At 35.6% G+C, this 15241-nt stretch overlaps 1 protein-coding gene across 2 annotated transcripts in view; it reads left to right on the top strand.

Moving 5' to 3' along the window:
• The window catches only part of DNAJC2 (DnaJ heat shock protein family (Hsp40) member C2), a 30873-nt gene extending 15727 nt beyond the window's left edge, over nt 1-15146 (top strand). For both annotated transcript variants that reach the window (XM_012747082.3, XM_012747074.3), the window contains exons 4-17: nt 58-156; nt 1116-1257; nt 2910-2990; nt 3786-3851; nt 4334-4425; nt 4500-4621; nt 5041-5190; nt 8343-8431; nt 8504-8573; nt 10050-10234; nt 11029-11129; nt 11248-11355; nt 14548-14702; nt 14994-15146. In XM_012747082.3, the coding sequence (XP_012602536.1) occupies nt 58-156; nt 1116-1257; nt 2910-2990; nt 3786-3851; nt 4334-4425; nt 4500-4621; nt 5041-5190; nt 8343-8431; nt 8504-8573; nt 10050-10234; nt 11029-11129; nt 11248-11355; nt 14548-14702; nt 14994-15068 (1535 nt within the window). In that variant the 3' untranslated portion in view covers nt 15069-15146. The remainder of the gene's footprint in view (nt 1-57; nt 157-1115; nt 1258-2909; nt 2991-3785; nt 3852-4333; nt 4426-4499; nt 4622-5040; nt 5191-8342; nt 8432-8503; nt 8574-10049; nt 10235-11028; nt 11130-11247; nt 11356-14547; nt 14703-14993) is intronic.
• Nucleotides 15147-15241: the final 95 nt, after the last annotated feature.

The following is a 15241-nucleotide window of genomic DNA, read 5'->3' as shown; positions in this document are numbered from 1 at the left end:
CATCTGCAGTTTTGATGCCTAAACTGACAGATTATCTAAATCGGACTCATTTTGTAGATAAAGCAATGGTTTTAAAACATCACCCAGACAAACGGAAAGCAGCTGGTGAACCAATAAAAGAAGGAGATAATGATTACTTCACTTGCATAACTAAAGGTAAGAAAATACTTTAGAGTCAGGAATTTCTCATAGTAAATTGTTGATTTATTATTTGCTGGGACTAGGTTTCCTGTGTATAATGTAGTTCCTTCAGTTGTACAATGGCATTTTAAAACATTCCAGCTACTTCAGGTTATTTCTAGTAATGTCCCCCGAGCTTCACTACAAAAGTGAGGTTTTCCCAAACGGTAGCATCAGCAGCACCTAACAGCTTGTTAGAAATGCAAAATCTTAGGCCTTGCCCCAACTTGCTAATTAGAATCTGCAATATAACAGGATCCCCAGGCGATTCTTGTCAAAGCTCCATCCTACAGTTAGTTCATATGTGTTATGTTTAATGGTGAGAATGCTGAGATCTTTCTCCATATCAGATGCTTTATGGAACTAAACTGTTCTCCAGTTGCTTTGATAGTTTAAATCAAGAAGTTGATTATATCATAGTACAGACCCCACAACTATTTGTTGCTATTTACATAACCATATCCTCATTAAGCAAATTAATATAGGCAACCACCATTTCTAAATGTTTTTTTAAATGTGATTTTTAGTTGATGCTAGTTTTTAAGAAACTGTATTCACACTTCAGACTTACTCTTCTTGGCCCATTCTCTTACACGGTGCTCAAGACAGCTTCCATCTTTCACAACCGTGGAATCTAACAGTTAATTTTCTAGCTATTTCTTTTCCCCTTGAGTCATCTGCTCTCTTGAGGGGTGATTATTTAACTATTGGTTTGTCACTTATTTACCAGAAGAAGTTCTTAAAGAAGGAGAGCTAAGTCCAATTATATCCAGTAGTGCTAAAGCTATTGTTACCTAAGTTAAATCCTCCCCACCCTGCAAACACACAAAATTTTTAAATGTGAAAATTAATAACCTTTTTTAAAAGGAGGGGAATTTTGTTTTCTCACCAAAAAAATAAAGTCATCGTGATGTGATCTTATAATTTTTTTTCAGCTTATGAAATGTTATCTGATCCAGTGAAAAGGCGAGCATTTAACAGTGTAGATCCTACTTTTGATAACTCAGTTCCTTCTAAAAGTGAAGCAAAGGATAATTTCTTTGAAGTTTTTTCCCCAGTGTTTGAAAGGAATTCCAGGTAAGTTAAGGCACTTGCCTTTTGATCATAATGCTCTATTGGCTGGCTTCTTGCAGTCTTCCAGGTTTCTGCTTTTTCCTCTGATAATAGTTTTATTTATAGGCTATTTCCACAGTCTCTTCCCCCTCTACAATATTGAGCCTTGATGGTGAACTTACTGTTCTCATTTATTCTGCTCTCTGAACCTAAGTTCTACCTTTTCCATAGTGAAATTCTTTTATAAGTTATGAGATTTTTTTTTTTAATTTCTTTTGGAGGAAAGAATAGTCTCTGACTTTATGTAGTATGATACTTGGGTGACAGTAATTTCCCATTCTTTTCTTTCCTCCTTATCAATGGGTACACTACTCTATTTGACTCATTTTCAATTGAAAAAAGTTTTTCTTTTTTGAGCATCTGATTATCAGTAAAGCTTCTTTGACAAAGTATTTATATTTAAGACAAAAGCATATAGCAGCTCCAGTGGTGCAGCCAATTAGTATGCGGTACTCAGAAGATTAAAACATAATTTATTTCATTAAAGCTTGTTTGTTTTATTTTATTTTATTTGAGACAGAGTCTTGCTAAGTCACCTAAGCTATAGTGCCATGGCGCCAACCTAGGTCACAGTAGCCTCAAACTCCTGGGCTCAAGGGATCCTCCTGCCTAAGCCCCAAAGTAGCTGGGATTACAGACACACACCACCACACCCAACTAATTTTTCTATTTTTAGTAGAGATGGGGTCTCACTCTTGCTTAGCCTGGTCTGGAACTCCTGACCTCAAGTGATCCTCCTACCTGGGTCTCCCAGAGTACTAGGATTACAGGCATGAGCCACCGCACCTGGCCTAAAGCTTGTTTTAAAATAGTGAATACCAATATTTACATTTTTGGTTCCATCTGCATTGGCAGATTTCCTTAAAGCACATCTTGGCTGCACACTGGAATCACCTGGAGAGCTTGAAAAAACTCCTAAAAGTTCCATGTGAAGAGATTCTGGTTTATTGGTTTGAATACCCATAGGGATTTTTATTGCTTCCAGGTGATTCTGCTGTGCAGCCAGGTTTGAGAACTTTAATTAACAGTTTGGTGCTGCCGAATAATAATACTGTTCAGGTGATAGAAAAGGTGTAGTGTATTTTTTGTGTAATGATTTTGTAGAGTAGAAAACATGGGCCAGTAACAGCCTCAGGATCCTTCTCAGTGGTGATGAGTGAAGTGCTGAACCTAGAAGTCTGGCTCTACCAGAGAAGGTGGTAGTGATGAGGGGGTGGAAATCAGTTCCCTCTGTGAATATTAACAGTTTTTAAAGGGCTAGGCCTCCTGGTTGCTTCTGTGCTGCCTATTTAGATGCAGAAGTAAGTGAACTTGGGGAAAGGCCTGCTGTTTTTCCAAGCCTGCCTGGCAGCTGCTATGGCAAACTGACGCTAACATGTGGTTAGAAGGACTGTCCCATTCTCTCCCCAGTTGGGTCCATCGTTGGCCTCACTTTTCTCACACCTGGGTTGTTTCACATCCCACTGTTGACCTTCCAGTTCTATTTTTGAGCTGGAGAGATTGTAAGGAGAGATTGGAGGGGATTAATAAAAACTATTATTGCTTTTAACAAATTAGGTGGTCTTTTGTACTTTTATACAAAATTTTTGAATAGAATTGTTCTTTTGATATTTTAGATGGTCAAATAAAAAAAATGTCCCTAAACTTGGTGATATGAATTCATCATTTGAAGATGTGGATGCATTTTATTCTTTCTGGTAAGTGTACTATCTCTGTGATGCTGTCATTTTTTAAGAGGATAAGTATTCAGTAAGTACTTCATCATTAATTGAGGGATGAGCAAACTGCAAAACCTTCACTGAACAAAAACTCTTGTATATGTCCTATGTGATATTTAGGCTCTTATGATTGTTTTTCAGTCTTTTCTATTAATGAGATTTCTAGATATCCAGCACACTATAGCAGTAAAAATTAAAATTGGGGAGTCATTTGAATTCACTAAAAATAAACACATTTTTATTTAGCTGTCTTCATATTGAAAGTACTTGAGTACATGAGGAAGGAGACAGTACTATTTGTCTCTGTCACTGATTCATTAATTTTTACTAAACATACACAAAAACATAAAATCACTGTAGAACAAAAATAACAAAATTTAGTTCTGTCAGTTGAGTTGTTTTTTACCTTTAGAAGATATGTATCAAAGACATGAAAACCACTACTAGGGTTACCTTAAGACTTTGCAGACAAGTGAAAGTGAAGGCAGGGAAAACTTTATCAAGTCCTAGTCAAGAGAGACACCCTAACAAAGAAGAGATAGCAGAGAAGTATGATTTTGACTTACAGATGGCAACAAAATGCAGTGTCGTTAAATAAAAGAAGACGAGGACTTGAACTTAATAATTCAATACCAGAATGGAGGGAAGGGATTCATTAAAACAAACTCATCCATTTGCCATTACTATTTTTTAAAATTATATGTATCTAACTTAATTTTAAAAGAAAGTTTCATTTGTTCTGCCTTGATTTCATTTTATTTCTTTTTATATTAGGTATAATTTTGATTCTTGGAGAGAATTTTCTTATTTAGATGAAGAAGAAAAAGAAAAAGCAGAATGGTATGTGTGTACATTAATAATAAAAAAGATATTTGGTTCTTTGGTATTTGTGATGATGTAAAAATACACCACATACATTTTCTCTTTGTATATCCTTTTTAAATGAGTTTTTTGATACTTTGAAATCTCTTCTCACAAGTTAAACTAGATGGGGCCAAACCAATTGATTAGGATATACTTAAGAAAGAAATTGCTGAGTAATGTAATTGTCAAATACCTCAATTTAGCAAATTCTTTTTCTTCTGGTTACTTAAGTGTTATTTTAGTTTTACTATGTGTGTATGTAGGGAAATTCTTTTGGCATGAATGTCCAAAAAAATGACCAAATTACTACTAAATAGAATCACCCTTTAATGTTAGTGATGACATAGCATTTTAACCTTCTAAAACATTATTTAATATAAATTTATAAAATATTACATTTTCCTGTCATACCATCTATAAGCAATATTTTGCTTCCAATATAATTTTCTGTTTTATAGTCGTGATGAGAGGAGATGGATTGAAAAACAGAACAGAGCAACAAGGGCACAAAGAAAAAAAGAAGAAATGAACAGAATAAGAACATTAGTTGGTAAGTATAATTGATTTTTGTTTAAAGTTTGTGAAATGTTAGAAATTCAAAAGATTAACTTTTTGTTTTGGTAGATAATGCATATAGCTGTGATCCAAGGATAAAAAAATTCAAGGAAGAAGAAAAAGCCAAGAAAGAAGCAGAAAAGAAAGCAAAAGCAGAAGCCAAACGGAAGGAGCAAGAAGCTAAAGAAAAAGTAAGATTACATTTGAAGAAGATGAACTTTAAATGTTTATAAGATCTTTAATATTCAAATCTATCTTAAAAATCTATCTTATCTAGAAGCAGAGAATTGGGTGCTACTATGAATGAATCATGACAAGTTGGTACAACTGATAGTTAGATCTTCCTTACCAGCAAGTTTTTATTGAGCAAAAATATAATGTCATATAAATTCCTTTAATACTATGCTTATTTTTAATATGTCTGTTTTACATTTTCTGATAAATGTTTGTAGATCTTTACCAGCTGTCTTTCCCAGTTCAACCTTCAGTCTTTAATAAGTTGACTTGTCACCTTTCTAATATAATTTATTAAAACATTGAAATTTTTTAATAAGCATTTAGAAATTTTAATTTCCTTATTAAAATGATTTTACTCCCCATTTTTTTAAAGCAAAGGCAAGCTGAATTAGAAGCTGCTCGGTTAGCTAAGGAGAAAGAAGAAGAGGAAGTTAGACAGCAAGCATTATTGGCAAAGAAGGAAAAAGATATCCAGAAAAAAGCCATTAAAAAGGAAAGGCAAAAACTTCGAAACACTTGCAAGGTATGTCAGACTGAACAAACACTAAGCACTAGTGAACCAAGTTGCTGATGGAGCGTAAAAGATATTTCTTGTCTTATACTGTGCAAATACAATTGAACAGATGTACACATTTTATCTTAAAAAGTAAATTTGTTTTTCAATTAACTTTTGATGAATTTCATGTGTGCATATTTCAGTATGCAGCCCTCATAGTTTCTTTTTAAATATAACCATCTTGCCATTATCAAACAAAAAAAGTTGCTTAATATTCTGATACCAGGTCCATATTCAGATCTCCCTGATTATCTCAGCAATATCTTTTTATACTTGGTTTATTCAAACTAGGATTCAGATAAGGTAAATACAAAGGCTTCAGCTGTGTCTCTTAGGACACTCTCATTCTGTGACAGGCCCCCTGTCACCACTACTTCTCTCCCTGCCCCCCAATCAATGTTGATTTGTTGGAGAAACCAAATCATTTTTCTGAGAATGTGCCACAATTTAGTTTTAGCTGGTTTTTGCTTCCTAGTGATATAAAATTAATTTTAATCTTAGAAAACATTCTTTTAGGAGTTAAACTTATTTTTAGGTTCTGAAAGCTTTCATTTTTATCTAAACAAAGGCATATCATTTGGGTGAGTACTGGTACTGGTAGTTTTCATGCAAATAGCAATTTCCACTAAAAAATATTGACCAAAAACCCCCTAAAGTTTTTAAGTATAATCTCGTCTAAGACATGTTTTTACATTTTAAACTGATAGTCAGCAGTACTATTCCTTATTAAATAGTATTTATTGAATGAAGAAATTAGTGACATTCCAAGCTATAGGTAGAAATTGCCACACAGGATATTTTATATCATTGTAGTTAAATTTAGCAAGTATGTAAATGTTGAATATGTATGGCAAAATTCTCTCATGTGACTATCCAGAAGGCTCTAGACACTAACATGTGTAGTCTAATATATGCCATCCCAAATCTTCAGATAATACAGTTTAAATTAACCTGCCCCATCAGCAGGCTTTGAAAGAGGTTTAATAAAAATATAAGCGCTAGTTGTCTCTAGGCATTTTGGTAAGGAAAAGAAAACTCTAAATAGAAAAAATAAGACATTTTTCTCAAATTTTACCTTAGAAGATTGTTTTCAGAAGGATGTACTCTTAAAGTGGAGAAGAACATGGGCTCAGGGCAAGGTATCTGGGTTTCAAGTCATTCTCCACCTACCTCTTCCTAATTGTGGGAGGTTACCTCAGGAGGTTACTTCAGTAGTGCCTCACTTTCCTCACCTAACTGGCTGAAATAATACCTGCTCATAGAGTTGTGAAGATTAAATGAGATAATTCACATGTAGTACTTGGCACATTCAGCATATAATGAGAACTCAATAAAAACCTTAAAAAGGTAATTTAGAAATAGAAAGCTTGACTAGTTCTTAGAGATTATGCATGAATGAGGATATAAGTTCTGGCATTTGTTAACTTTGTTTTGTTGCTCCTTTCTCTCATGAGTTGATTTCTTCATTCATAGTAAATACTTATCAGATAAATTACGGTGTACAAAGCAGTTACAACTGTGGATATTACGATGACACAGTCCCTGCCTTCAAGGAATCCACTGATTTGTGATGGGAAATGACAAGTAAATAGGCAGTTCACTTCAAGATGAGAAGTTTCCAAGAATATAGTCAAGGAACTATAGTCTGGATCTAGTAGGATTTTAGGCAGGTGAAGCAGCATCTCTAATACATGATTAGAGATAAGAGTATTGAGAATATAGAGATGCAGAGAAATGAGGTTTAATGAGCCAGGGGCACTTGAAGAGGTAAGGAGGAGCCAGGTCTTGAAAGACTTTATAGGTCTTGCCAAAGAATTTAAAGCTGATCCTGAGTTTGTCTTGGTCAGGGTTCTGAGAGAAGACTAGAGGCAGAGAGACCAATTTAGGAGTCTTGCCACAATGCAGGTGACAGCATTGTGGCCTTCAAAGTACAGATGTGAGAATGGAAAAGAAAATGAAAAGACATTTAAGAACTAGAATAATTTGCTACCTGTTGGAATTGATCTTGTGTTGCAGATAATAGAATAAGAGTGAGGTTTATATATGTCATGGTTCACTGCATGGAATACTGGCTGGATGGTGGCAGCATTCATTGAAATAGAAGACAAAGGAGGAGGAAAAGGCTGGGGGGAAATGATGAGTTCAGGTTGTGGCATGTTGGGCCTGTTAGGACACTCATATGAAGATGCTCAGTAGGTGACTGGGTGTATGAGTCTAGAGTTCAAAAGCAGGATTATCACAGACTCATCCACATCTCGATGGCACTAGAAACTCTGCAAGTGGAGGAGATCACCCTGGGAGAAAGTATAGAGTGAGGAGAGTAGAGTAGAGGATGCAACCATGACAAACACCAATACTTAAGATACTGATGGAGGAAGAGAAGCCTGAGGAGGAGGAGTGACCAGACAGATAGGAAAAATATCAGTAGTGCTTTTGGAAATGTAGGGAAGTGTCAACAGTAAAAGAAGCATTGGAACCTTAGTGAGAGCCGGATTGCATTGGTTAAGGAAGCAAGAAGTGAGGAACAGGAGACATAGTGTCAGCAGCAGCTTAAAGCATGGAAAGCACTTTCCAATTACTTCTTATATGTCCACGTACATCATGCTGTTCCATTCTGAGCATAATCTTCAGTTAATCAAAATTTTTGCTAACGCCTCCTGTTCCTTAGCGTATTATATTTTTCTTTCACATTTAAAATTCAGTAGATTTTACAGTTGAGTACACACTAGACAGAACAGGCAGCCAAACAAAGGGATTTTTGAGTCATACATAATTTCTTAATCCTTAAGTGTTCTCTGAGGAATCATTCTGACTTTTATAATATCCCTAGGCATTCTGCACCATCTTCTTTTTTCCGTTTTACTTCTCAGTCTGCTTCGTATAATGCTTTTCATTGCTAGCTGATTGGGGAGAGCTCTGGGAGGTACAACTAGAGTTGTACTCTAGAGTACAACTGGGGACTAGAGTACAACTGGGGACAGGCAAAATGCCATCGTGTATGTTCACGTCAAGAACCTCTGAGAGCTCATGCTTTGTATTAATATTAATAATTGTGTTAATGGATGTATTACTGAGTGTCAGTAGATATAAGATGGAAATGTTTGTGCTTGTGCTTCTAGACCTGGAATCACTTTTCTGACAATGAGGCAGAGCGGGTTAAAATGATGGAAGAAGTGGAAAAACTTTGTGATCGCCTTGAACTAGCAAGGTATACCAATGGAACTGCTGTCGAAGTCTTCTTTTAACCTTAGAATAAAGTTTCATGCCTTTTTTTCTTTAGCTTACAGTGCTTGAATGAAACACTCACATCATCTACAAAAGAAGTAGGAAAGGCTACTCTGGAAAAACAGGTAATAGAAGAACACATTACTTCTACTTATATTTAGCATTTAATTCTGCCTGTTTCTTTACCTAAAATATAAGTTACTAAGAGCAAAGAGTATCTGATTTCTCTTTGTATCTCCCATTATGTTTTGTTTATAGTAAGTGCTATTTTTTATTTAAATTGGATTTAATGTTTATAGTTTTTACCATGCTTAGTGTTTGATTTGTGTTATTTATTAGCACATTAGTCTTAGTTTTTGCAAAGTCATTATGAAGGAAAATAATTATTTTGATTATTCCTTGAGTATTTTCATAGGATGATAACATTTAGAACCAAAAGAGATCTTTGTTCTGTCTAGTATTCTACACCTTTTACTTTACAGATAAGGAAACAGGCCCAGAAATTCAATTCAGTTCAACAAATATTAGTACCTACTATATATGGCACTATGCCTAGGTTTTTTTTGAGAAATACCTAATGCTATTGCTGCCACAAAGGAGTTATGCCAAACATTTATACTGGAAAGAAAACACTTAAGGACCAAAAGATAGAGAGCCCACAGTAAATACTGTAGGTTAGATAGGAAGTGCCAGACTCCAGATCTGAGTGGCCAAGGAAGGCTCAGTGAAGGGATTGAACCAGCCTGGAAGGAAGGATCATGTTAAAATGAAGGTCAGAAGAACAGCATGTGCTATAAAATAGAGATAGAAGTAGAAAGTTATGGGGAGGAAGAGTGGGAGATGATTATGCTTACAAAAAGTAGAGCCAAATTAAGCAGGTTTTTAATGCCATAATGACCAGTTTCCATTACTGCAGATCTTTGAGTAACTGAGATTCAACATTGTACTATTAATCTGGCATTTGTGAGCAGAATGCATCCAAAAGATGTAAAGTAGCTAGTTAAAAGAATCTCACTGTAAGGGCTCAAACTATGAAAGTGATGATAGGGATAAGAAAAAACTTTTCATAGTTAGAATTATTGGGACTGACAGAAGCAACAAAGGCAAGTAAAAGTTTTTGTTTTTTACTTGTGCATGTTTGAAGGTAGATTAGAAGGAACAATGTAAAGGGTAGAACATCAAGATAAAACAGAGACCACTTTGCTATGCCTTTACCATTTTGTAGAGAATAAATGAGATTATTTGCTGAAAAGGGTGAATATGAGTTTAAAGAGAGGTTTGAAATGGCCTTGCGGGTGAATAATCCAGTGACCATAGACTTGCCAAGTAGTGTCCAGGATGTCTGGAAGTCACATGACATGGGTACTGGGCAGGTCAGGTGGTGGGAGATTCTTGGTCCCTCAGGCAGATCTGTGCAGCCTAGAAGCTAGAGGAGGAAAAGCCAGAGTGAAAAGCTGATGCTGGTTTGAGGATTGCCTGGGAGGAGTATAGGGTCAGAGTGAGAGTGACATTAAGAGTTGGACCACAAAGCTCCAGCCAGAAAGGGTGTATGGAATAGCAAGACACTTTAAGCCCTTGACGTACCTATGATATTTTTGTAGATAGAAGAAGTAAATGAGCAAATTAGAAAAGAGAAAGAGGAAGCTGAGGCTCGTATGCGACAAGCATCTAAGAATGCAGAAAAATCAACCGGCAGAAGTGGAAATGGCAGTAAAAATTGGTCAGAAGATGATCTGCAATTACTAATTAAAGCTGTGAATCTTTTCCCTGCTGGAACAAATTCAAGGTACTGGTTTTAATGAAAATTCTCTTCACCATATACTGGAGCCTGGAGATAATATAGGCAAACATTCAAATAGCAGCATTGGTTAAAGCAGAAACTACCAGAGATAAGCTTGAGTCTAAATTCTCAAGACTGACTTCTAGTAAATTCTGTGCCACACTGGAAAGTGTGAAAAGCAAGGTGCATTTTGAACCTGTTGATCTTATCCATTACACCAACACATATACATACAGCAAGATGCTTCATCAACTGCTGAGGAAATTGACGATCATGAGACATAAACCTTGACTATGTGGGCTTATTCTGTCTTGGCTTGTGCTAGGAACTAGATTTTGCGCTATAGTTTCTCTTTTGTAGTCTTGCTCTTTTGTTGCTTCCCACCTCAAACTGGAGCTTACTTCAAAGTCTGAGTTTAGAATCGAAAGAAGCCTTAGAGATCTAGTTTCTCTCATTCCATAGATGACAAAACTAAGGCTCCATTTTTAGAATAATGTATCTCCTTTTCTTAAAAAGTGTTTCATTGGCAGTATACACAAATGTGTGGTTTTATTTCCCTTGATTTGTACACAGCATCTGTAAATTTTTGTACAAACTTAAAACCAAGATTCTATGTAGTTAATTTAAACTTATGAAAAGCAAAAACTATACTGTAGGCAATAGTAATTTAGAGCAGTAGCATAATTAAACCTCCAGTTTGGAGCTCATTCTGTAGATACTATAACTAACCCTTCTGTAGTACAAAAATGTAATGGCTTTTGTTTTTCTTTATTATTAAACTATTATATTGGTGGCTGTAGATGGGAAGTTATTGCTAATTACATGAACATACATTCTTCTTCTGGAGTCAAAAGAACCGCCAAAGATGTTATCAGTAAAGCAAAGAGTCTCCAAAAACTTGGTGAGTTGCAGTTTTGAGAAATCAATTTATTAATACTTTGAATACATATTTTAAAAATAATTTATGCAATTTATTTGAAAGATGATCTGTTATGTATTTGAAATTTTTCATTTCTCAGACCCTCATCAAAAAGATGACATAAATAAAAAGGCATTTGATAAATTTAAAAAAGAACATGGAGTGGTACCTCAAGCAGACAATGCAACACCTTCAGAACGATTTGAAGGTAATTACACTTTGTTTTTCTAGAAGCAGAAAATGCTAGCCTATACCTAGGCTACTTGAAGATATATAAGACTTGAGGGTCTGTGTTCAGAATGATTGCAAAATGAAATGTTTGGCAGACTGGAACCTGTGAAGCATACATTTTTATGACAGCCACAGATTTACTTCAGCTAACCATTAATAATTGAGAATTGCAGTTCTTCCATTTCAAATGCCAAAAGGATATTAATGGGACAAATGAAAAAATAATAGTATTTTATCAAGGGTAATTTCCTGATTTTGAAAAATGTGCTGTAATTATTTAAGAAAATATCTTTATTTTTTAGGAAAAACATACTAAAATATATAAGAGTAAAGAGACATCATGTCTGCATTTTATTTTCATGTTATATTAATAGAACAAAGTATGTCTACCCAGGGAGAAAGAAAAGCAAATACAGTAAAATGTTTACATTTATAGATTCTCAGTACAGAGGGATTTTCTATTCTTCCGATATTATTTCAAAATTAAAAACTATTAGTGTGCTAATATTACCAGGTATTCTAGCTAATTTGTTTACTCTGGGCCCGTGTTTTTCCTACTTCAAATCAGGACCCATATCTGGGTCACGAAAATCAATTTAGTGGTTCTTGAATAGAAAATACCAGTGTACACCTATTAATATGGGGAATTATTAACTCATGAAACTTGTTCATGTATCTGGGGATGTGACTTTTTTCTTGCTGTGACAAAAATTAGTTTGAAAAAAGTTTTGCTTTGTGAAAAAAGTTCTTTCACTTCCTGCATTTGTGAGCCACCAATACTTTCTCTCCTTAAACTTATCTTGGAAATATGCTTTTGGATTAACTAATAGACTTGACTGTATGTAAGCTGTTCTCATCTTCTGATAGTCCCCCAGTTTTACCCATATTCTTAGTATGGTTTATCATCCCCAAATTTCAGTTTAAAAATATGAAAGATTTAACAATGTTCTATAGAAGGGAACAATGGTTGTAAAAATCAGGGGTAATTTGTCTGAGTTAGGCATTATTTTGGCTCTTTTGATAAACATAAGTAACAAAGTAAAGTTTCAGCACATCTGGAGGGCACTTCTAAAGGAGTTTATTCACTTGCTTTTTAAATCTTCTTCACAAAATATCAGGTATTAGCACCATATTCTCAGCTTTCTGTGGGACTTGTTTCCATGTTGGAAGCAGACCCTGTTTTTACCAATCTCCTTTCTGTGAGGACAGGAGTGATCAGCAGTGATGCTGTACCTCTTTTATGGGCTTAATGGGAAAGCGCTTCTCTCTTCAATTGTACCATTAAACAGTAAGCTGGCACCATTTTTTGAATAATTATTTATTACAGGAATTTTGCAAAATTACTTTTCATTTTAGTAGTGTGAACAGCAGAAAATAATTGCATATCACTCCTGTTATTTTTCCAAGAGGAAATGAATTAAATCTGTGGTATTAAGGAGGGCTTTAGACCAATATAAAGAAATTCAAGGCCAGGCACCGGTGGCTCAGGCCTGTAATCTTAGCACTCTGGGAGGCCGAGGCGGGCGGATTGCTCGAGGTCAGGAGTTTGAAACCAGCCTGAGCAAGAGCAAGACCCCTTCTCTACTATAAATAGAAATTAATTGGCCAACTAATATATAGAGAAAAAATTAGCCGGGCATGGTGGCGCATGCCCGTAGTCCCAGCTACTCGGGAGGCTGAGGCAGTAGGATTGCTTGAGCCCAGGAGTTTGAGGTTGCTGTGAGCTAGGCTGATGCCACGGCACTCACTCTAGCCTGGGCAACAAAGCGAGACTCTGTCTCAAAAAAAAAAGAAAGAAAGAAATTCAACTAAGGCTTCCTAGAACTTAAAAGCCACCTTCAAAAAAGCTTATAATTTGCTTTCAAACAAATACAAATTCTCTTGTTTTGAGTAGGTAGTGGTGTTTTTCTTTGAGAAATAACTTTGGTTTCTAGGCTCAACTGTACCAGATTTCACAGGACTATAATTTTCAAGCCATAGTCAGGCTACTGGTAGTTTAGGTCTGCGATTTCACTGCATGGTCTGAAATAACTAAATTTGAGTAGTCTATTAACATTGAAAAACCAAATCAGCTTTCAACCATTTAATATTCTTATTTTACCTACAGAAGTGGGCTGTGTAATACTTACATCCTTAAGAAATATGTTTCTGGCACATGTATTTATTAGGTGTTTTGTCAAAATATAAATATAATAAATATAATATAAAAGGGTTAGTTGAAGAACCACAGCAGTTGCTAGAGGTACTTAGCATTGGCTCCACAAGACTTTAGCAGATGTGGTGAAAAGAATGCCACACTACAATGCTGAATCTAATCTCAGCTTACCTCTTTAGCTCTGAAACCTTGGACACTTGGCTTAATTTTGCTAGGCTTGTTTACTCTTTTTTTTTTTTTTTTTTTTTTTGAGACAGAATCTCGCTTTGTTGCCTAGGCTAGAGTGAGTGCCGTGGCGTCAGCCTAGCTCACAGCAACCTCAAACTCCTGGGCTCAAGCGATCCTTCTGTCTCAGCCTCCCAAGTAGCTGGGACTACAGGCATGAGCCACCATGCCCGGCTAATTTTTTTTTTTTTTCTATATATATTAGTTGGCCAATTAGTTTCTTTCTATTTATTATAGTAGAGACGGGGTCTCGCTCTTGCTCAGGCTGGTTTCGAACTCCCGACCTCGAGCAATCCGCCCGCCTCAGCCTCCCAGAGAGCTAGGATTACAGGCGTGAGCCACCGCGCCCGGCCGGCTTGTTTACTCTTAACTGTGAGGAAACTTTTCTCTATCCTGTAAGGAACTAGATCTGTCAGAACTCTTTAAATAACTTGTTGTGTTTTTGAGCCCAACAGTCCACTGGTACTATAAACTCACCAGACCGTTTTTAAAAAATCATATTGAGTATATTAGGTTGTAAGAATCCAATACAAGGCAAAAATTTTCTGTAATAATGTGTTTAATTAAAAAGCCTTTGAGATGTTTAATTTTCTGGGATGTGAGCTATCTGAAGTTTTTTCTCTTATTAATAACACTTAGAGGTTTATTGGTATTCCTCATCCCCAGAAGTTTGTTCAAAATTACACATCCCAGATTAGAATGGCCACTTAGCAGATACTTGTGTACCAAGACTCAACTGGCAACGTGTTCTAAGACAGTTTTCTTTAAATAAAAATGTTTCTTAAACAGGTCCATGCACGGATTTCACCCCTTGGACAACAGAAGAACAGAAGCTTTTAGAACAAGCTTTGAAAACATACCCAGTAAATACACCTGAAAGATGGGAAAAAATAGCAGAAGCAGTGCCTGGCAGGACAAAGAAGGACTGCATGAAACGATATAAGGTTGTAGATTTAGAGTTTATAGATTACATTATCATGTGAATTGTAACTTGTTAATGTTTTGATTATGTATAGTAACTGGTTAATAATATACATTGTCATGCTTATTTCAATACCAGTGGTTTATGGTGCCAGTATTAGAAAGTTTCTACCCCTGGCAGTTAGTGAAGTCAACAATTTGAATAGTATGTTAGTTATAGGTTTCATCCAATTTCAATTTTTTACATATTTGTGCCAAATGCTAGCTGTGTCTATTTTTAAATTCTGACAGTTCTTACCTTTCTCCCTTCCTAGGAACTCGTTGAGATGGTAAAGGCAAAGAAAGCTGCTCAAGAGCAAGTACTGAATGCAAGTAGAGCCAAGAAATGACTTAATGACAATCTTTGTTGTGTGTGCATTTTTATAATAAAACTGAAAATACTGTACAAATTTTCATTCTTAAAATTATACTTGTGGTAATAATTTTAAAGTATGTTTCCTCCAATATAATTTGTCAGAGCACAGAGTAGTCGTCTTATCCTTTGAAAGTATGACGCAGCATT

Source organism: Microcebus murinus, chromosome 9 (assembly GCF_040939455.1).
Source record: "Microcebus murinus isolate Inina chromosome 9, M.murinus_Inina_mat1.0, whole genome shotgun sequence".
Classification (NCBI taxonomy): domain Eukaryota; kingdom Metazoa; phylum Chordata; class Mammalia; order Primates; family Cheirogaleidae; genus Microcebus; species Microcebus murinus.
Note: the sequence above shows the minus strand (reverse complement) of the source record. Positions and strands in the feature narration are given on the sequence as shown.